The 21,761-nt window shown below is 30.2% G+C and overlaps 1 protein-coding gene across 4 annotated transcripts; it reads right to left on the bottom strand.

Moving 5' to 3' along the window:
* Positions 1–345: 345 nt before the first annotated feature.
* LOC101202783 (calmodulin-binding protein 60 A) lies at positions 346–4,429 on the bottom strand. Of its 4 annotated transcripts, none has more exons than XM_031883882.1 (8): positions 3,977–4,290; positions 3,812–3,893; positions 3,652–3,713; positions 2,050–2,534; positions 1,806–1,972; positions 1,611–1,715; positions 1,334–1,503; positions 346–600 (listed from the first exon to the last, which is right to left on the bottom strand). In XM_031883882.1, the coding sequence occupies exons 1-7, from the start codon at positions 4,084–4,086 to the stop codon at positions 1,336–1,338; spliced, it is 1,179 nt and encodes a 392-aa protein (XP_031739742.1). In that variant the 5' UTR covers positions 4,087–4,290; the 3' UTR covers positions 346–600; positions 1,334–1,335. The 4 variants fall into 4 exon arrangements, with proteins under 4 accessions (XP_031739742.1, XP_004146415.3, XP_031739741.1 ...); XM_004146367.3 differs by having other exon boundaries at positions 346–597; XM_031883881.1 differs by lacking the exon at positions 346–600 and adding an exon at positions 4,412–4,429 and having other exon boundaries at positions 1,028–1,503; positions 3,977–4,189.
* Between the last annotated feature and the right edge of the window lie 17,332 nt (positions 4,430–21,761).

The following is a 21,761-nucleotide window of genomic DNA, read 5'->3' as shown; positions in this document are numbered from 1 at the left end:
TGAACTTGTCTTCGAAGAGATTCATCGAGCCTGAATTTATACATTTAAGTTCTAGAGGTAACTTATTATTGTAGTTTTGATATTTAAATTACAAACTTATAATCTAAATAATATTTCTTATCTAAGCAAATAGCTATATCTAAAGTAGTACTAGCTAAGAGTTATTTTGATTATATTACTTTTTCATGCTGTAAATAATTTGTCGATTTGTTATATTTATAAAAATTAAACTTTTTTTTAATGAGACCAAAATCTACAAATTTGATTTACAAATAAATATATCAAAATCTACAGGACGAAAAATGGCAAAATTATAAATTAAAAAAAACATTTAGTTTCCAAATAAAAGTTACAAAAAATTAATAAAGATAAGTAATAAAAAGTTATTTCTTTTTCGCACGAGCACAAATACCCGAACCTCGACCGCCCCTCCACAACGGACATAGCACATGTTTGTACATATACCTTCTCGACATTGCCAAATTTTGTAACGCGGAACAAAAGTTGTCATTTGTTTATAGATCTTTTGTGTTTCCTCATAACCCAAAGCCTCGATCAATCCTAAGTCTCCACAGTAACACTTTTAAGTGCTTTTCACTTCTTACAAATAAATAAAGTAAATAAGAGTTAGGATTATTAACAACTAATTGCACGGTAGATTTTGTTTTTGTAATGTGTGATGGTAGTTTTGACATCAAATTTAGTTTCACTATTTTCATGGGTCACATAAGAGCATTCGCTTTATATTAAGAAAGCTTGAATGAACACAACTATCACATAAAACCGAAAAGAAGGACATGCATTCAATAATAGCCTCAAGACAGATGAGGTCAATTCATTCACACATTTGATTTTGATTATCATCAATAAAACCCAACGCCACATACACATATACTAACAATTCAAAAGGGGTAACCCTAAATGAACCCAAACCCACAAACATCATATCAGAGCATGCAGTTAACGAGGAAAACCCTAAAACAAAATGAAATCTTGGCAAGCTAATTCAAAAAGAAAAACAATAAAGTTCGGATAACAGAAAACAAATTAAATTAAAGCAAGTTTGACGAACAACATCCACCATAATCTAAATAGTTAAAGGGATCTCACCCTAAGTTAACCCGATCATAAAGTTAAATATGTAACCAAACAAACGATAACGTAATACAAAACCCAATCCTAGAAAGACTCAACAATAATATTTTTATACGTTATTCAATGTCATGGTCCAAAGTCCAAGCTCTATGTGTGTTCGAGGCCGGCAGATATGGATGAGCATATCTCGATATGCAAATAATTGTTTTAAGAAAAATAAAGCTTTTTATTGCATTACCATCAAAATGTTAGCACATGCCCCAAATCTTCACGAAACTCATCGTTCTGGATTTGGTTTTGGTTTGGGTTTTGCTGAGTAAATTCCAAATTCTGGTCATTGACGGATTGGTTTTGCTCATCATGCTCATCAACTCCAAAATTCTCGTTCCAATAATTACCATCATTGGCCTATTTTTTTTTTTAATCAGATAATAATAATATTAATAATATGAACCTTTTATATTCTCAACATTTTAATAAGAAAGGGAAAGAAAAAAAAAAAAAAAAGAGAAAACCTGACGAAAGTGTAGAACATGAGCAGTAGCTCGAGGATCATCACATTCCATAGCATGCTTAATGATCTTATCCCATTTGTTATCTGCACTTTTTATTCCTAGAATCTACACAGACAAGTTACAAGTAAGAACATACTTACAAAAAACAAATATCAGAAAATATTTAATTAAATTCATGATACGGAAAAAGGGTACCTGTTTGAGACCCATAGCACCCATTCCATAATCATGTGCCACAAGAAAATCACCCACAGTATTTATTGGATGTGGTTGCAGTGATAAGATATTTTTATACTTATCACCTACCCCTTCCAATCGATGTACGCCATCATCCCACTTAGGCGGATGGTGTTTTTCCTTCCCTAATTAATATAATAAATATATATAAAAAAATTTAGTTCATTAGAGATAGAAAATAGTTATTTATATTATTAATTACCTTGCATTCGTTCACTGAAAACTCTGAAAGCTTGGGAAATCGCTTTTTCATTGACACAGAAGTTAGATAAAATCTTTTTATCTGTAATTCTGACACCCAAATAGAATTTCTTGAACTTGAACCGGTAGGACGAGTCAGTTACAGTAAGATGTTTAACCTCACAAATTCCATTTTGTAGGTTAAGTTGGAGATCACCAAACATTAAAAATTTCCCATTATCGGACTTGCTTATTTCTTTGTGCTCTCCATCCTGAAGGAATAACTCAACTGGAGCAGATGACAATATATCCGTGGAGACGGGAATCTTCAAGTTGGCCGCATTGAATATTGCAATTTTCAATGTCTCACCACTTTCAGATTTTATCTCCTTGTTTGCATACATTACAGCTGCAATTTGATTGTAGAAACATAACACGTATTGCGGTGCTTCGGATCCACTTCCAATGATTTCACTGCTTACTTCTTTTCCACTCTCATGTTGTTCCCTATTTTCAATTTTTAAAATTTGACAAAGAAAAAATAATGAAGATATTTGTTAAATTTATGTAAGAAACACACAAGATGTGTTACATGAATACACATGCTAAAAGTTGAATAGCAAAACTCATGAATACACATGCTAAAAGTTTATAAATGAAAACACCCATAACACACTTGAATAGCAAAACTCTAATGAGTATAATTTTACACTTTTATAATTGATCTGGTAGAACTATATCACAGCCCATGCTAAAAGTTTGGTTTGAAGTTGTTGGTGAATTTTTTTTTTAAAAGGACCAGGTGAGGAAAAAGGAAAAAAGAAAATAATTTCTTATTTAAAAAATTATTTGGCTAAAAATAAAAATATTAATTTAATTTTCATTTGATTTGGTTTCCTTAGGAATTGGTCCCCATGTGTCAATGCTTTATCAAGTTGATTCCCAACTTGTGTTTGAGATATATGAGGTGTATCTTTGAAACCTTGGTGAGTTAATGTTGCACAGGGTCTTGCTTCTATCTTTGGAAATTTCTTAAGAAGGGACTGTTACATGGTGATGTCTCATTTATGGGAAACTTGCTCTGGTATTAGTAGAACGATCCAAAGGGAGTTAAAAATGTAAAACGGCTTGGATTGTACAAGATTAATATAATACCTTGATGATGTTAGCGTAGATGACTAAAATCTTGTACTCATGAACTACTTCGCACTAGGCAATATATGATCTCCTCCTCCTCGTATGGGTGTGAGAGACGCCACACATATAGATGTTGTGGTATCGAACGTTTATCAATTTTCTTGTAACACTGTTATTCTTGTTTAGTTAGTTATTGACTTTGATGTGTTAATGTAAGTCTCTATGAATGCCAAATGGATATATATCTTGAAAAAAACTCTTACAACAACTTAACCACAGCCGCTATCCTCCTCAAAAAGTGCATTTAATAGAAGTTCTTTAAAAAGAAAAAAAGTACTACTCAAAGTAACAAATTGAAAACAACAGTAAGGAACTCCTAATCATTAAGAATATGTGTACCCTAAAAACCTAAAATTAGCTAATTTCTAACATAATAAAAGGATATGAATATATATATAAAAGTTGTTACGCCATTAAAAACACAGACCTCATCTGTGGAAAATAAGATGAAAGCACAGACAGTAGCTTCTTCTCTGCACCCTTGCTGACCTGAGAAATTAAAGCATTGGATTATTGGATGTGTTTTATTTTTTTGTTCAAACATTAAACAACTTAATTTAAATTAATAAACCCTAAAAGAAGATTACAAAATGTCGAGCTAAAGCTTCAACTTTAGCCAAGTTTTCTTCATCAGAATCTTCATTTTTGGCGGCAAATCCATCTTCAGAACTGGGAAAATAAAATAAAATAAAATTGTTAAGAAACAAGTAAGAATTAAAAAGAAAAAGAAACTAAATGAAAAGAAAGCAAACCCTAGAGGACAATTTCTCTTGGACTTGTGTTGAAAATCTTTGTCTTCTTCAGAAGAGACTCTCTTCTTGTTGCTTTCATTTTCGGGGGCGGCGTCGCTGCTTCGATCCATGGAATTCTCTAAAACCTCGAGATCGAGCAACTGTGATTTTCAACGATCTGGGTCGATCTAGGGTTTTCATCAAACTCTCGTGGTTCATCCAAAACGATATAACCTGTAAAGAAAGTTTGTGCATGTTAAGAGAAATTGTAGAGAAATTTCTATGGAGTACGTCAACTCTTGTGTTTGGTATCACTTCCAAAACATTGTCATTTCCATTTTTTCCACTTTTTTTTCCCTTTTTTTTTTACCTCTAGTTAACTATTTGATTATTTGTTTTCATAAAAAAAATTGTTGGGCTACACATTTAACTTCTTGGAAGTAAAAGAAATTATACATTTTCTTGTCTCTTATTATGAACACCATATGCGTTTATTTTAATCACTTCTCCCCATACCCTAATTTGCTTTACATCAATTCAAAAAGGAATAACCCGCAAACATAGGTGTAAATAATTGATTAAACTTTAGTTTATTTGAAAAAAATTAATAAATACAGTACTACGCACACAATTGCTTGTTTTAGCTTTATAAGTTTTTATTAAATGTTAAATCTATTGCCTTGATTTTGTCAAGGTCTTCATATGTTGTGTATTTGATTATTTGTGAGAAGTTTGATTTTGTTTGACGTGACATATTTTTATTTTAAGAAAATTGCATCGTATGATAAAAAATTTAGAAAAAACAGTTTGTAGTACATTTTTTTTTTGTATATTGCAATATGACAAGTAATTAGATATATCATTGGGTTATCAAAGGGCTATCAGTTTTTAAATTTGTTACTTTTGTAATTTAGAAAATGTAGTGACATGTGACCTATTATCATAAAGATTTTTGCTATTTTTGCAAACACTCCTTTATTTTACTTCATTGTGTCGACTATGTGGACTATGTGGAGTGAAAGTTAAAAAATGATAGCAAGAATTGTTGCAATTTATCACAATTAAATTAAACCTCAATCCTCAATTCAAATTTACTAGAAAAGAGATTCAATTTCATTTCAAATTAATTTTTTTTGGCCATATTCCAAATATTATTTTAAAAAAGGTTAAGAATTAAATTCAAAATTCACTACAAATTAACATTCGGTTGTATTCCAAGTTTCATCTAACATTTTAATCAAACGTACGTTCAAATGCATAGTCTAATTAGTTTGGCATATTAACCGGAGCCAAAACCAAGGGTAAATTACTTGTATTTTGCTTTCAGCTTAACATTTTCAAGATTCACCCCATCCCTACACGTGTATGAATTCAAAAAAGGAAAATTGTTATTGAGCAATAAATTTTATTTGGACAATTAAATCCCTCCATGTCATCGCAACAAAATTAGTTATAATTATAATTTGATTTTGTTTTGGTAATTAATTAAATTTTCTTATATTCAACTCAGTTCATGCCTTTTACAATAAAAATTGGGCCAAATAAGATAATAGGCCCAAACCTAAGCCCACTGAGTAAATGGGTTTAAGTCCAAGTCTAACAAGCACATGTGTCCAAGCCCAACAAGCAAATGAGCTTAAGCCTAACTAAAGTCCATGAAAATTCTCTATAAATGAAAACCTTATCATTCATTTGAAGGGATCTTTTGGTTGAAGAAAGAATTGATGCTTTGAAGAATTGAAGAATCGAACTACTAAAACTCTCCAAACGTGAAAGTTCTTATTGACCTCAAGATTATAGCATTTTCTGAAAGATTGAAAACTTGGAAGATTAAACCTTCCTTGAATTCTAAAAGATTAAAGCTCAAGTTGATTTCCTACTATAATATTCTAAAGATCGAGGAATAAGAAGTTTTAGGTTTTAATTTGTATTCAAGAGAAAGCATCAAATAGGTAAATATTAGATATTGTATCCATTAGAATTAATATAAAGTTCAAGTTCCACGAGTTACATTTTCTTTGGAAATCTCCTATAAACAATTTGACACACCCAATTGGACCATCTCTACCTTTCATCTCTCTCTCTCTCTTTCTGTTTTTTTGACAAAGAATATCAAAAGAAGTCGTGACGTCTAAAGGCAACACTTCCAAAGCTCTAAGCGACATTAGCAGAAGGCCAAACAGTCATAGCTGCTCAAAGAAGACTTAGTCATCTGATGATATGTCACTCTTTAATGCCATAAAGAACATTTGGGAACAACTATCAAACCCACAAAAAAGTGAAATCATAATGAAGGAGAATCTTGTAATCGACGAACACATTTTATCCTCTGAACACTAAAGTGAGGAGACGTCTTACCCAAATATAATGCCAGTTATGGTAGCTGACATGGATACAAGTGAAGATTAGAATGACTGAGTTCGAAAGAAGGTTAACATGCTCATGAAGGCAATTAAAAAAAGAGATTATGAGATTGCATCTTCCAAGAATCACATTGAGAGTTGTCATGCAACTAAATCAAGTCATACACATATTAATCAAGAATAATGAATAATGGTAGGTAGTTTTTCAAGAAAGTCAACCATAAAATTCAACCTCAATTGCATGACTATTTGTTCAGCAGTTGTAGGAGATGATAAAAAATTTCATCAAAACTCAATATTGTGGACTTACTAAGACTTTCCTTTTGTATTCCAAGCCATATACAAGACCTATTAATACATGTATCTTCTATCCTAATTGCTTGATAAAGTTGAGAAAAGTTAAGAAATTTTCTTAGGAGTTTTTGGGTCAAGTTTGAGGGACTTGAGAAGTCAAAGTGGTATTTTAGAAAGAAATTGAAGTGAGTTTACAAAGGGCTCTCGGAGCAAAAGTGTGAAATCTCGATCTTACTCGAGTGAGAGAAGAGGCAAAGAAAAGCAAAATGTAAATCTTAGGCCATCTCAAGCATGTGGCAGCGCGAGATGGAAAATAGAAAAGTCTAAAGGCGTGCTCTCGGTGCATCTCGAGTCTATGGTAATCTAAGATTAAAAGACAAAACAGGGTAAAGAGCCAATCTCAAGCCATCTCGGGTCGTGTTCGGCTGAGATTGGATGTAGGAGAAAGTGTAAGTAGAATTCTCGGTAGAGATCACTTGAAGCAATACACGTGACAAACTTTCAAAAATTCATTTCTCGCATGCGGTCAGTGTTTTTCGGACGCTAAACTCCTCTTTAAGTTCAAAAGGCTCTTATTTCTCTCATTTCTCACAATTTTTCACTCAAAGAGCAAGTAGAGAGAAGAGAAAGAGAGAAGTTGAAGTTCCTTGCAAGATTTGAAGCCAAAGCAAGAGAGTAGCTCGACCAAGCTTCAGTTTGGGTGTTCGACCAAGAAGCCACTTAAGAGTTGTAGTGTTTAGCGAGACCAAGCTAAGGAAGAAGAGGTAGAACGTGAGATTTAGATCTAATTGGGAGCTCATATTGAGCTAGGGCAAGCTTGAAGAACCGACCTTGAGCAAGTTAAGGCCACCCAAGGAGTTCATAGAAATCAAGGGCAATAGGAAATAGGGCAGTGTAGAAACCAAGATTCTAGCCTAAAGATGTGAATGACTAAAATTAATTTAAAATGAATTTCCAAGCTTGATTTGAGAATTTATGTTTTAAAGTATGCTTTGAGTTTGAGCAATCGAATGTGCTAGATCTATGAAATTATTTACAAAGCATAGGTTCCAAGTTTCGATAAAAGTTACGAGGAAACATGATTGAATGAAGTTTCTAAAGCATTCAAATTGAGAAATGTTTTCTCATAACTCTTATTTAAATAAACATGAGATTTCTGATAATATGTTTGAATGTCATGTTACTGCAAATGTTGAACAGAGAGATTATTTAAAACAAAGCTAGAGTTGAGACTTGTTTAATGCAAGAGTTTTTCATAACCAAGCTAACTTAAGTAAGTTTAAGCTTTAGCATGAGATTTCTAAATATGTTTAAGTCTATACCAAGATATCTTGATTTGTTAGGTATAGTGGGATATGGGTGCTACAGGCGCCTAGAGTTTTGTCTTGCATGTATTGTATTGAGGGATTGGACTTCGATACCTAGAGTTTCACATAGACTAAGTAAGAGACGAGGGTCTCTACAAATGCCTAGGTTTTATATCTTATATTAGCTATATAGTCCATCTCATAGATATGGTGCTACAAGCGCCTGAAGTTCGTCTCACAGATACTGCATCTATGGATAAAGCTTCCATGCCTTTCGTCTCGTAGATACGAAGACTTCAAGGTATTGCAAGAGCAAATTATTTGAATATCGAGTTTATGAGAATATATCTAAGTAATGGATAAGTTAGGTAAGGGATAATGTGAGAGTGGCATCAAGTTAAGGAGCTTAAGTAGCTAAGTACGAATTAAGCTAAGTCGAGACTTAAGCTAGTAAATCCTAAGGGCAAAGCATGATTAAATGTTCTAATATTTCTAAGAGGGATACTAGATACATGATTGAGATTGAGACTGAGATTATAATGACATTATGTGCACAAAGAAGAATATCACGTTATCGATATTGAGTATGTTCCATGACAACAATGCAACCGTAAGTGTCGAGCATACCCCACTACGACAAAGACGATGGAAGTATTGGATGTGCTCTACTATATCGTTAGGTTAAGTTCAGAAATGAGGACGTTGGGGGTATTGGACATGCCCTTCCACAACGTAATAAAGTTAAGCCAGTGATTCTAAGTCACGAGTTACTTTGCTAGGGATACTTGCCTAGAGTAGTACTTTATAAGATTGTAATTTATGTGTAGTTGCTCACATGTTTATTTATCATGCTTTTTTTTTTTTTTAAGTTGTCATTCATGGGGCTTTATAGCTCATCATTTAAATGTTTAATTCCCTTACAGGTAGAGATCGTAGTTTTCGGTGCCTACTAGAGCATCTACCTACTCTGCTACAAGTTGATTAAATTTTGTACAGACTTATTCCACACAGGCCATGATCATTTTGTAATTAAACTAGTAGAAGAATTAGTTGTTGTGGTCTATAATAGACTAGTATAAGATTTTGCTTGATTTCTGGAAATAGTGTTGTCTGGTTGGGACTTTGGACATCTTTTGTTTTTGTCTATATAAGACTATTGAGCAAGTTGTCCATAGGCGTTGCATAAACTTGAAGATGTTTTGTAAAAAAATTAAACGATTATTTTCAAATTAGACTATTCTTTATGCATTTTATGTCTAAGTTTGATTGTTAAGAGTTAGATGTGAGTTACAAGTTAAGCAAGGTTGACAAACATTGTTAGAAGAAGAAAGATATCGATCGATTTCACGCCACATCTCGGACCTAGTGAGAAGTGCTCCAGGATGGTCGGGTGTGACATTGACAATATGAGAATGCCGAATGAATACCACCCACCCAAGTTCCAGCAGTTTGATGAAAGGACAATCTAAAGTAAGATTTTCGACGATTGTTTTTCGTTTTTGAGTTGATTTATATGAAGAGTTTAGTTTGAGTCAATGATTTTTTTTCCATGCAAAATATTTTCAACGCGAAGACTTCACATTGCATTTGGCATTCAAATTGAAGAGAGTTGCCAATATGATGTACTTCAATCAAGATGCAAACTTTCTCATCTCAACTTAACATCATCTTTGAATACCATTGTCGTGGATTGTGGTCAGTCATATTATTAATTATGTGATTGTTCAAAATTCATGTATAAAATATAAAAGATATTGAAAAAACAATTGATAGGATATTGGTAAATCGTCTATAAAAAATAGTCAAATCTAAATGATCGTGTATCAAAATATCTTGAAAAAACAACCGTTTAGATTTGGGTAGTCAAATCTAAACCATCGTGTAGCAAATATAAGCCAAATCTAAACGATTTTTGTACAAGATTGTGTACCGATATTACGTACATGAATGCCAATTAATCGTGGGTTGACTGAGATATTTTTGGTATTTTTCGTTGTGACTACGATGTAAATATTTTGTTTTCTTTGTTATATTTGTACAAGATTGTTTTCTTTGTTATAACCAATTAATCTATAGGCTTTCTTCGTTTCCGAAATTGTTGTATAGAGTGTAAATATTTTTTAAAGACAGTTACTTTTAATTAGGGACGTTTGCATAAATAACAAAAAAAATTATGATAGTTGTAACACACAAAATTTAAGATAATTTTGATTATGTTGGATTTATTTAATTAGATTAAAAAAAATTTAGTGTTATTTTAATTAATTGGTGAGAACTATATGGTTTATGGAAATTAAGATTAATTAAGTATTTATGGGAAGAATATTTAATTAATTTTTGAAATTGGAATATTTATTGTGCTGTGGTAGAATTGTTGGTCATGAATTAATATTGGTTAATTATATATTAAATTATGAAAGAGGATAATAATTATATTATATTAAGGATAACATAATTATTAAGATTTTATGTTTGGATTAAGAGGCAATGAGGAGAGAGAAGATATTGAGTTTTGTTTTTGAAAAGTAAAAAGGAAATGGAAATAAATTAAAGAAAAGATATAATAATATTATTAATATTATTATATATTAATTAGAGGGCATCGTGAAGCGTTAGACACCACTATTCATCTCCTTCTTCCTTTTGAGAAAGCGCCCTAGGGCCGCCGCACGTCTCTGTTGCCGACGACTTCGTCTCTATCTTCGATCACCTCGTCGCCTGAAGTCGAAGCCGAGGGTTTCGTTAGTCGAGCAGAGTCTTTCTCCATTGTTTGAAAACCCATTTCTCTTCGTGCATCCTTTCTTCCCTGCAACACCGAACGCTACTGCACGTTGTCATGCGAGCATACTTCGTCCAGACGAGTCCTCCGTCGAGTCGTTCATGTCTGCACGACCCGCATGTGTGAGTCGTAACGTGTTTTCCTTCAAGTCCGAGCCGGGCATTTTTCTCCTTCGCAAGCCACACACCTACATCCTCCGACCAGCACACACAAGCAAGCCGAAGCCGAATCCGAGTCGTAGTCTTCTTTTAGACATCTCATGAGTGTTACATGAGTGTTACATAAGTGTTCTCCTCTCTTCCTTAAGCCATAAATTCGGGTCGTAGTCTTCTTTTATAGAGTCGTAGTCTTCTTTTAGACGTGTCATGAGTGTTATACTTAAATATTTTGGGTTATATAGTAATTGAAATCCAAGTAATATATTTGAAAAATGATCGTTTATAGTTTATATTTGAAAAATGATCGTTTATAGTTTATATTTGGAAAATGATCATTTAGATTTTGCTATTATTTCTTTCGTCCCAAATCTAAATAATTTTTTTATAATTTTTTTTGTACACAATCGTTTAGTTGGATGTATTTGGAAAACGGTCGTTTATATTTGGAAAACGGTCGTTTATATTTGGAAAACGGTCGTTTATATTTGGAAAACGGTCGTTTATATTTGGAAAACGGTCGTTTATATTTGGAAAACGGTCGTTTATATTTGGAAAACGGTCGTTTATATTTGGAAAACGGTCGTTTATATTTGGAAAACGGTCGTTTATATTTGGAAAACGGTCGTTTATATTTGGAAAACGATCGATTATATTTGGAAAAAATAGTTTATATTTGGAAAACGATTGTTTAGATTTTAAAAAATAATCATTTAGATTTGGCTACCCAAATCTAAACGATTTTTTAAAGATTTTTTGTACACGATAAATATCAAACCATTTTTTTTCACAATCTTCTGTATTTGGAACAACCAAATAACAATTTTTTAAAAAAAGTAATAAGATCTTTGTACACTATCTTAAACCAAATAACAGTTTGAAAAAATTAAAGAAAAATCCACATAAAGAAAAAAGTAGAAAACTGTAGAAGAAGAGAAAAAGATAATAAAAAGAAAAAAATCGCATAAGAGACGGAGAAAAAAAATCCTGAAAAGGATGAGAAAATCTGAAATATTTAATAAAATTAGCCCGTTTTTCATGAACTTTTTTATTTGTTAATGGACTATCAATATTTTATCAATTTATTATATTTATAAAAATTAACCTAAATAAAATTACACATTTTAATTAAGATATAAGAACTATACTAGGAAGATAAAGATAATAAATAAAGTAATAAATGTTTTTAAGAATTATATTTTAACAAAACTACTTATGCGTTAATAGTCAAATAATTTTTTTTTTATTTGACTCTTTGTTGTTTTGATTTGTTTCACTATGAAATTTTAATTTTTGCATTTCCATTTGTTTCACTAGGAGATTTTAATTTTTGCATTTGGTGAAATTCTGTGGTATTTTATGTTTTAACCTATAATTTTTTTTGTTGTTGAGAAATTTATGGTGTAATCTAGGAAGTGGAAAATTAAGAGAAAATATGAGAGTAGATATATGAGAAAATTGAAGACATCTATAGAATTTTTTGAAATTGGTTTTTTTTCAAACTTTAGAAAACTTTTATAGACAATTAATTTTCAAACTTTTGGGAGAAGCATTTTTTAAACTTTTTTTAAAAAGTTAAATTCTTTTTGTCTCGAGAAATTAGTTGTTTCTATTCAAATACTAATAATAAAAGTATTTTTTAGAGTTATTTTCGAAATTGGACTTTAATGATTTTGAAGTGTTAAATTATAATATATATTAAATAATGCTTTATCTTTACTATATTCTATATTTGGTATAGTGACTATGTCTCCTTTAAAACTCCAGGGGCTTGAGTCGATTTAAATCTCATCTACTACAAACAGTTCCTTCAATGCATAAATAAGACTCAATTTGATGTTAGGTTTCATTTTTCATCACTTTTTTTTTTAAATTTATGTTTCGTTTCTCGGGTTCTTGTTTTCACCGATTTGCACTACAACAACATCTCCATTGAAGGACTCTTAAACAGTAATAAATTTAGAGGCAATAGTGAAAAATATAATGAAAAATGAGTCAAAGAAACACATGAATTTATAGTCAATTTTTTTTTTTAAAAAAAACAATTATTTTTTTTAGTTATTAAAACATGACACGTGAGTATATAAACTAGAGAGAAAAAAAATGGATTTGAGGGGAAGATAGTGTTCGTAAATTTATTTTAAAAATTTATAGACAAAAAAAAGGAAATGATCATGAGATATCTTAATTTCTTGAACTACAAATCTTAGAACTTAATTTTCCAATATGAACACTCCAAGTAATCTAAGTAGCTCTTCTTTCATTTTATAGATTAATTGAATTGATATCCATCTTTTAATGAAACAGAAAGAAAAATAAAATACTCAAATATGAACAAAGAAAAATAAGTTTTAGCTATATATAATATGATATTAGGGGTGGACACATTAGTAATGTATAGGAAATTAGAAGAAGTGTAGGTGCATGTGATAAATTAAAGCTAAAAAGTGATTTTTAATTTGTATCCAATTTTTATACAAATGAAATAAAATGTTGAATTTAAAAATTTTAAGTCTATTTATGACATTAATTGCTTAAACCTACCATCTCATCTAGACAGACATTATACTTTCATTTTGGATGTTTAACTTTATTTTTGATTTCTGCCCCATCCTATATATTGATTAATTTTGAGAAAATGGACCACGTTCAAACGTTGCCTCATCTTACTATTTTAAGTTATCGTCATGTGTGTGGTTGGATTTCAACAAAATATTAGAAGTAAGTTACAACGCTATAATCACAATGGTTAACTTTCGTTTCAAACATTACAATTTGAAAGTTTTACTTTAAATTTGGTATACTAACTCTGGTGTGTGAATGATATATGGAGGGTTTAGGGTTTTATCAAAATATATACATTATATTTATAGAAGAGATGATTTTCTTTGTAGTTGAGATGGGAGAGAGATTTTTATGTGATTGTAATAACTTTTCACATAGTGAAGTCTTTCTCGTTTTTTATTTTTCTCCTAAATGAAGTTTTCCTACCTAAATAATCTCTTTCTTTTAATCGTTTTTTTTTTCTTCTTATTTACGTGTTGGAAATGGAATAGTTTTTTTTTCTACGAGCGTGTAGTATCGTGCCCACAACTTAGGCATATTGGTAGTGCATAGAGTGTGAAATAAATAATGTAGTGAAGCTTCGAAAGTAGTACCAGGTATGATAGGTAGCTGAGCTCTATTAGATAGAATAGTGTTCTCTAGTAAAAAAAAGTAATTATTTGAGGCAACAACAAATACAACAACTATATTTTTTACCCTTCGGAGTACAACAAATAGGACATGAATGTATATATGTAATGTAGAAATGAATATGAAAGTTATCAACGTAAAGTTTCTCTTCGGTTAGCTAGACTCTTAATATTTAATTTTACTATTATAGAATAAAATTAACTAATAGTTGATGTTATAGGGCAATTTTAGCTCGATAGGATAAAGTCATTTTTTCCGTTTTAGAAGATTTCATTCTTTCTCAAATAATAAATTTATCTTTGTTGTTTGATGAAGGTTATGTTGGAGAAGTTGATAGTCTCACGTTGGAAAAACCAAGGGGACTCATACTTCATATATAAGATAGATGAGTTACTACTTTAATTGTCAATCGGTTTTGAGATGAAACCTCATACTATCAAATTTAACATGGTATCAGAGTCCACTAAACTCAAACGAGTATTCAGTCCAAAATAGGTGAATCCAAAGAGACACCATTTTGAGAGGGCATGTTGGAGAAGTTGATAGTCTCACATTGAAAAAACTAAAGGGACTCATACTCCATATAAGATAGATGAGCTGCTCCTCTAATTGCCAATTGGTTTTGAGATGAAATCACATACTATCAAATTTAACTGTCAGAAATGTTTTAAAGATGGAAAATAATAACAGTGGGGTTAGAATAAAAATAGGAGGATGGAAAATTTACTATATTAAAATTGAAAATGAGAAATCTAGAGGTTAGTATTTTATCAATATTAGTTATAGTTAAAAGTTTCAATTGTCTTTATTATTTTATTTACTCTCAACCGTTTCATATCAACACACTACCAAAAAAAATCAACTTTAATTTTGGTTTAAAACTCACATTATAATGGTACAATGTTAGTTATAAACCGACATCTTGTAGAACGTATTATTAAAGATTTTTAATGTGGTTTTAAATTGACATTATAAATACACAACAACATCCATTGAAAACCGATATTCTGCATCATTTTCTTTGTCGGTTCTTCGCCTGCTTTTTGTCAATAATTGTCCAATATTAAATATTTGTCACCATTAGCTGTATTTTCTTAGGCCTTAAGAACCAAAAGATGGAGTTGCATTCGCAGAAGAGACACTCAATCATATATCTAAGGTCTTTTCGTTCAAGGAATGTGCAACAGCAAATATGATGACAAGAACAAAAATGTTCATATTGCCACAAGGATATGGATATTGGAAGGACTATTGGATCTGAAGAAAAGATCAAGAACAATAACAGTTTCGCTTGGGGGAAAACAACTCTATTATCTATTTAATTATATGCATTTGTTGCTTCAAAACCCATCATAGTGACTGAGATTCAAGATTGGGTAATACACTGATCAGGATGCACTTTTCACATGACTCCATCCAAGGGTTGGTTTACCACCTATAGAGAATCATCGGATGGAAGAAATGTATATGGAAAACAATCACACCAGCAAAATTGTAGGAATTGGATCAGTTTCTCTAATAATGAAGGATGGATCAATCAAGTTGCTTATAAATGTTAGATACGTCCCAAAACTTAAAATAAATCTTATATCTTTAGACATGCTTGATTTCATTGGATGTGTATATATGGTGGAAGTGGAGGAATCTTTGAAATAAATAAAGACACGAGGTCATTTTGTGGGATTTAAAATCAATGGTCTGTTCTTGGTTAAAGATGATATTGAAGTCGTGCAATTTGCTCTCATTGCTTTTGATGCAAACTTCTGAACGAGACTTGTGGCACAAAACATTGCAATTTTTGTACAAACATGGTATACTTCCCAAAGATTAATCTAATGATCATCTAAATTTTTGTGAACATTGCATTGTAGGGAAAGCCAAGAGACAATGCTTAGCTTCTCCAAATCCCAACACACTTGAAAGAAAATTCTTGAATGTGTGTGCATTATCAGACTTGTGGGGGCCTGTTATACAAACAACATTTATGAGTGGTTCAAGGTATTTTTTCTGACTCATTGATGATCATTTCAAGAAATGGTCGGGTGTGTTTTCTCAAATCCAAGGATCAGACTTTTGACAAGTTTAAAGAGTGGAAGCTTATGGTAGAGAAAGAGGAAGCGGTGAAATACTAGAGAACAGACAATGGCATGAAGTTTTGCTATAATGCTTTTGATAACTTTGGTAAGTCAAATGGCATAATTTGTTATAGAACGGTCAGTAACACCCCCACTACAAAATGATGTTGCGAGGAGGCTCAACAAAACCGTCACGGAGAGAGTTTGATTTCAGTTATTTGATGCAATGGTTCTTGAACATTTGTGAGCAGAAGTTGTTTCTTATATCATGTGTACTTAACTAACGTTCTCACTGTTGGATTATATGTCTTAAAACTCGTAGATAGTAAGTATAATTTATTAACCATTATTAATAAAATGTTATTATTATAATTTCAATAAGTGTTACTAATTTTAGGTTAATTTTCATAAAAAAACAAAAATGCAAAATGTTTATAATCATGTCACATGATGAAAACGTCCATGAAATTTATCATTTTTTTAAAAAAATCAAAGTTTGTCCTTCCTTACCATGTCTTTTTTCTATTCTCTTTTGCTATATTTTTTTCTTTTCATCGTCTTTTTCTCTTTTACAATTTTTATTTTAAATATTTCCATTTGCCCTTTTTTTTTCATATTTTTTCTTATGCAATTTTTCTTTTTCTTCCCATCGTCTTTTCTCTTCTTCTGTAATTTTTTTTCTTTTCCTTTCCATCGTCTTTTTCTTTCTTCGATAATTTTTTTTCAAACTATTATTTGGTTCAAGATCCTGTTATTTTTTTAAACTGTTATTTGGGTTTTTAAGATCGTGTGCCAAATTTAAACGATCATGAAAAAAAATTGGTGAGATTTGACTACCTTAATTTAAACGATCAAATCTAAACAATTGTGTGCGCCAAATCTAAACAATCGTGTACCAAAAAACTCTTGAAAAAAATCATTTAAATTTGGCCACCATATTTTAAATGATCAACTCTAAACGATCGTGTGTCAAATATAAACGACCGTGTGCCAAATTTGACGTTTTTTACCTGTCAAGTATAATTGTACTTGACGCTTAAAAATTGTCAAGTAAACCTCCCTTATTCTTGACACTGGATTACTTGACACATTAAAAAGCGCCAAGTAAACAGATACTTGACCGTTTTTTTACAGTTTTTAAGCGTCAAGTATTGTCAGTTTTACTTGGAGTTCTCTGAACTTCCCTTGGATAGACAGTTCTTTCATTGTCTCTTCTAGAGAACTGGCCTCCAAACCAGGCTTTAAAATCATGTATGCTTAACACTCCTAGGGCAAACTACCTTTGATCATGACTCTTGAAACTGCTGGTTATGGATGTTGCTTGACTCAGTGCAACCACTAGCTTCTGCTCTTCTAAACTCTACTATACTCGCAGAGTAGTCTCGACCAGCTAAGAAAAGTCTGACTACTGAACTATGGCTATATAACTAGTATACAAATTTCCATCCATAAATCTCTCTCTATACTCACACAAAGTGAAACTTCAAATGGTAGGAGAATGAAAGAAAATTTTAAGGAAATACGAAGCGTTTGAAAGAAAAAGCGTTAAGAAAGTACAATTCACGTATTTTTAACCCGTAAAATCATTTGTTTTTAACATGCCAACATGTTTTTATAGAAGATAGGTCTTAATGATCTTGTAATTTATCTTAAACGATCGTGTAGTTAAGTGAAAACGATCTTGTAATTACATCTAAATGATCTTCTAAATAAATCTAACAACCGTGTTATTAAATTTAAATGATCTTATAATATAATATATTCTAATTGTGTAGTTAAGACAAAACGATCTTGTAATTACATCTAAACTATCTTCTAACTAAATCTAAACGATCCTACTATTAAACCTAGCTAAACAGTTGTTTAATTAAATCTAAACAAGCTTGTAATATAATTTAAAGGATAAAATACAATAAATGATAGAATTTCATGAAATTTCAATTAAAGAAAAATGGGTAGAGACTAGAACAAATGAAGAAAATTCATTCATTGACTCTAATGATAGAATTTTATTTAAAGAAAATGGTTAAGTTATTAAAAAAGATTAATTTAGAAAACTTTACGAAATTATAGATTAAATTTTGAAAGTTTAAAAATATTTTTTAAAATTTATAATATTATAGATAAAATTTTCTTGGGAGTATAACCCTACCACATGCATCAATATAACCCTATTTCAACACAAGAGAAACAAAAAAAGTATTGAAACAAAAAAGTAAAGATACTAACGTAATGAAATGAATAAAAAAAAACTACATTTTGAAGAAACTTTTCTTCCAATTCGTAGAGATTCTCCCAAAAAAATTTATCAAACAACTTTTCTCTCAAGATTTATTTTGTAAGAACTTTTTTTCTCTCCAAGAACTCATTGTTTTAAAAAACTCTTCTTTTTTTTTTCAAATGACAACGATCCCTATTTATAGACCCGGAGTGTACCACAAATTAAGAAAAAGTAGTAAGAATAAAATCAAAATTTGATCTTATATTAATAAAACCAATTTTTATTTTCCTAAAATAAATTAAATCAGATATTTTGAGATTTTGTGAAAAATAAATTAATACATCAAATGGATATTAAAATACTTTTATTTAAAATTGTTTTTCTTTTTTCCTAAAATGATTTAAGTAAGTCAAAATTAATATTAAAAGATTTTATTTAAAACAAATTCTTTTATTTTTTCCTAAAATAGCACAAATGAGATAAATATGATAGTAAAATATTTTATTTAAAATAATTTGATTTATTTTTATTTTCTAAAATAATAAAAATGAGATATTAGAAGATATTATGTTATTACTATTTTTTTTTACTTCTTTAAATGAAAGTTTAGCCATTATTACTAATATTATTTTTAAAGAAAAATATTGGTAGGATTAAAATAGGTGGCTACATCGTTTTTTACAAAATTTCATAATATCTCATTTCTATTATTTTAGGAAAAGTAAAATTTATTTTATTCACGTAATATCCAATTTTGATTTTATTTTTATTAGTTTTTTCTATTTTGTGGTACCTTCTCATCTATAAATAGAGACATTTGTCATTTGAGAAATGGAGAGAAATATATTGTTTGAGAAGAAAAAATTCTTCACAAAAAGTTTGGAGAGGAAAAAAAATTTAGTGATAGAGAGGATCTCTCCAAAAAAGTTTATGCAAGATGTGGGTTTTTCTTATTCATTTTATTACCTTATTATCTTTGTTTTTTTTTTTCTCTCTTTATCTTAAACTACTCGATCCATCTTAAACAATTCAATCTCATGTTGAAATAAACTTAGTTGGAGGTTTAATTTAGTAGGGATTTATTTCCAAGGATTCGCATCTCATACAACAAGTAATTTTCTTTCATATATAAATTTTTCTTTTTCTTTTCTTCTCTTTTTTCCAAAAGATAAAAAGAAAGAAAAGAAAATGTATAAGAAAAATTTTATTATTTTCTTGGTACTTTCTTAATTTTATCATTATTCTTCGCAAGCCACACGCTTACATCCTTCGAGCCGCACATGCATGGAAGCCAAATTCGAGTTGTAGTCTTCTTTTAGCCGAGTCGTGAGTCTTCTCCTCTCTTCTTTAAGCCATTTAAGTTTTTGTTGGTTTTAGTGAATATTGGATTGGGTTTTGGGTTACTCATAAAATATCAATTCTCTTGGTTTTGAAAATAATTTAATGTTGGTTAAATTTGAATTATTTTGTTAAAGGTGGATTAAATTTTTCTTTGAAGGTTTAATTGGCTAATTTTGAAGAATTAAAGTGTTGAATTTTTCCAACCAAGGTTGAATTGGAATTCAACTCCAACCTTAGGTAAGTTATTTCTAGAGAGATCGTGGTCCTTATCCAACTGTTAAAATTAGTGGTTTAGTTAATGGGTTTTTTCCTTACTGTTTATGACCTATTTATTGGAAAGCTTGGATCGTGACTACTAGAGAAGAATTGTTAAGCTAATCTCTAGAGGTAAGAGATTCTCCTATTAGATCCCTACATTAAAGTTGCACATATGTTCTTGGTTATGCATCAATGTAGCTAAGAGAGACATAATATGACTATTAGAGATAACTTTATAAATGGCTACTTAGGTGACCGTTATGTATGACTGAGACATGTATGACTGAGATATTATGACCAAGATACATTATGATTGAGCTATGTTTGACTAAGCTATGATATTTATGTTCTGATATATATATGTATAGGTTATGAGTTCTGTTAGCTTTATAATTTGTTAGAGTCGTACCTATGGGTGTCCCTCAGGATCACCACCTATTTATGCCTGTGTGGCCAGCTTTTATGTGTGATTCGACGGGATCACTTACAGTTCGACTCTATTTTAGGGTGATTCCTTTGGGTTTGCCGAGAGTCCATATGTGCCCTTATAGAACCACTGGATAGCATGTGTTCGAAAACACAATAGTTATGTGGTACTTTTCTTACAGGATTGTAACGGGAAGTTAACAGATACGTAACGGAACTAATAACGGGTCTCTATAAATTTGTACTCATTATTTTCTATGTTTAATTTTCCAGGCAAAGGTAGAGGTAAAAGGAAGCTAGCGAATGACAAGAAGTGACCATGGTTCACCATAGGGGATAGTTTAATTTATGTTTTTTTTCCACATTTAATAAATTTTCAGAAATTTATTTTAGAACTCATGATTACTTTTGATATTTCCTTAATTTTTATTTTTAACTTTTATAGAAGACGAACTAGTATTTTATTTATTTATGTTTTTCTTTTTATACTTTATTATTAATTTTAAACGAATATTTGAAACACTTTCTTTAAATTTAATATTTTTTTGTATTTATTTAAATGGTAATGACCTCAACTTAGTAGAAAAAGTTGGGTCGTTACGTTAAATTTGGTTACTCAAATCTAAATGATTGTGTACCAATATCCTAACGATTTTTTTTCAAGATCTTGTATATTTATTAGATTTGGTACACCAAATCTAAACCAATATCTAATGATTTTTGTTCAGATCATGTACCAAATTTGGTATACCATCTTGAACCAAATAACACTCTGAAAAAAAAATACAAATTTATGATTGACGAAAAACAAAGATCATGATTTTAAAAAAATATAAAAGAAATAAAAATTGCAAAATAAGAGTAGAAAGACAATGAAAAGGAAATGAAAAATTGTAGAAGAGAAGAAAACAAATAGAAAAGGACAAACCTGGAATATATTTTTTTTAAAATATTCGACTTCATGGACTTTTTGATTTTGTTACATAGGTCGTAAATATTTTACTGTTTCGTTATATTTATGAAGATTAACCCAGAAATTTTATATTATTTTAATTAAACTTTATAATATAAATTAAACTTTTGGATATGATTCAAAATTAATTTATGAGAGAATAAAATATTTGAATGAGTTCAAATATTAATTTAATGTGAATTATATTCATATTAAAATTATAGGTTAAAATTTAATATAGGTATAATACACATTAAAACTATAGATTATGAGAGAAATTTATATGAATATGATTCATATATATTAGGATTAAATTAAATATAATATATTTAATTTAGCAATTAGTTAATAATTTAATTTAAAGGATTTTAAAAAAATATATAACAAGCCAGTAAAATATTTATATTATATAGAACAATTTTGAACATGAAAAAAGTCCA

Source organism: Cucumis sativus, chromosome 4, assembly GCF_000004075.3.
Source record: "Cucumis sativus cultivar 9930 chromosome 4, Cucumber_9930_V3, whole genome shotgun sequence".
NCBI classification, from domain to species: Eukaryota; Viridiplantae; Streptophyta; class Magnoliopsida; order Cucurbitales; family Cucurbitaceae; genus Cucumis; species Cucumis sativus.
This window is presented reverse-complemented; position numbering and strand designations above follow the sequence as displayed.

What these genes read in the sequence shown, in the direction of transcription:
- LOC101202783 (XM_031883881.1), bottom strand. Translation starts at nt 4,086, where the DNA reads ATGGATCGAAGCAGCGACGCCGCCCCCGAAAATGAAAGCAACAAGAAG. An exon ending in AAGCTTTAGCTCGACATTTT is followed by an intron (nt 3,714 to 3,811) that starts GTAATCTTCTTT and finishes TTAATTTCTCAG; the next exon opens with GTCAGCAAGGGTGCAGAGAA. An exon ending in ATGTTCTACACTTTCGTCAG is followed by an intron (nt 1,504 to 1,610) that starts GTTTTCTCTTTT and finishes AAAAAAAAATAG; the next exon opens with GCCAATGATGGTAATTATTG.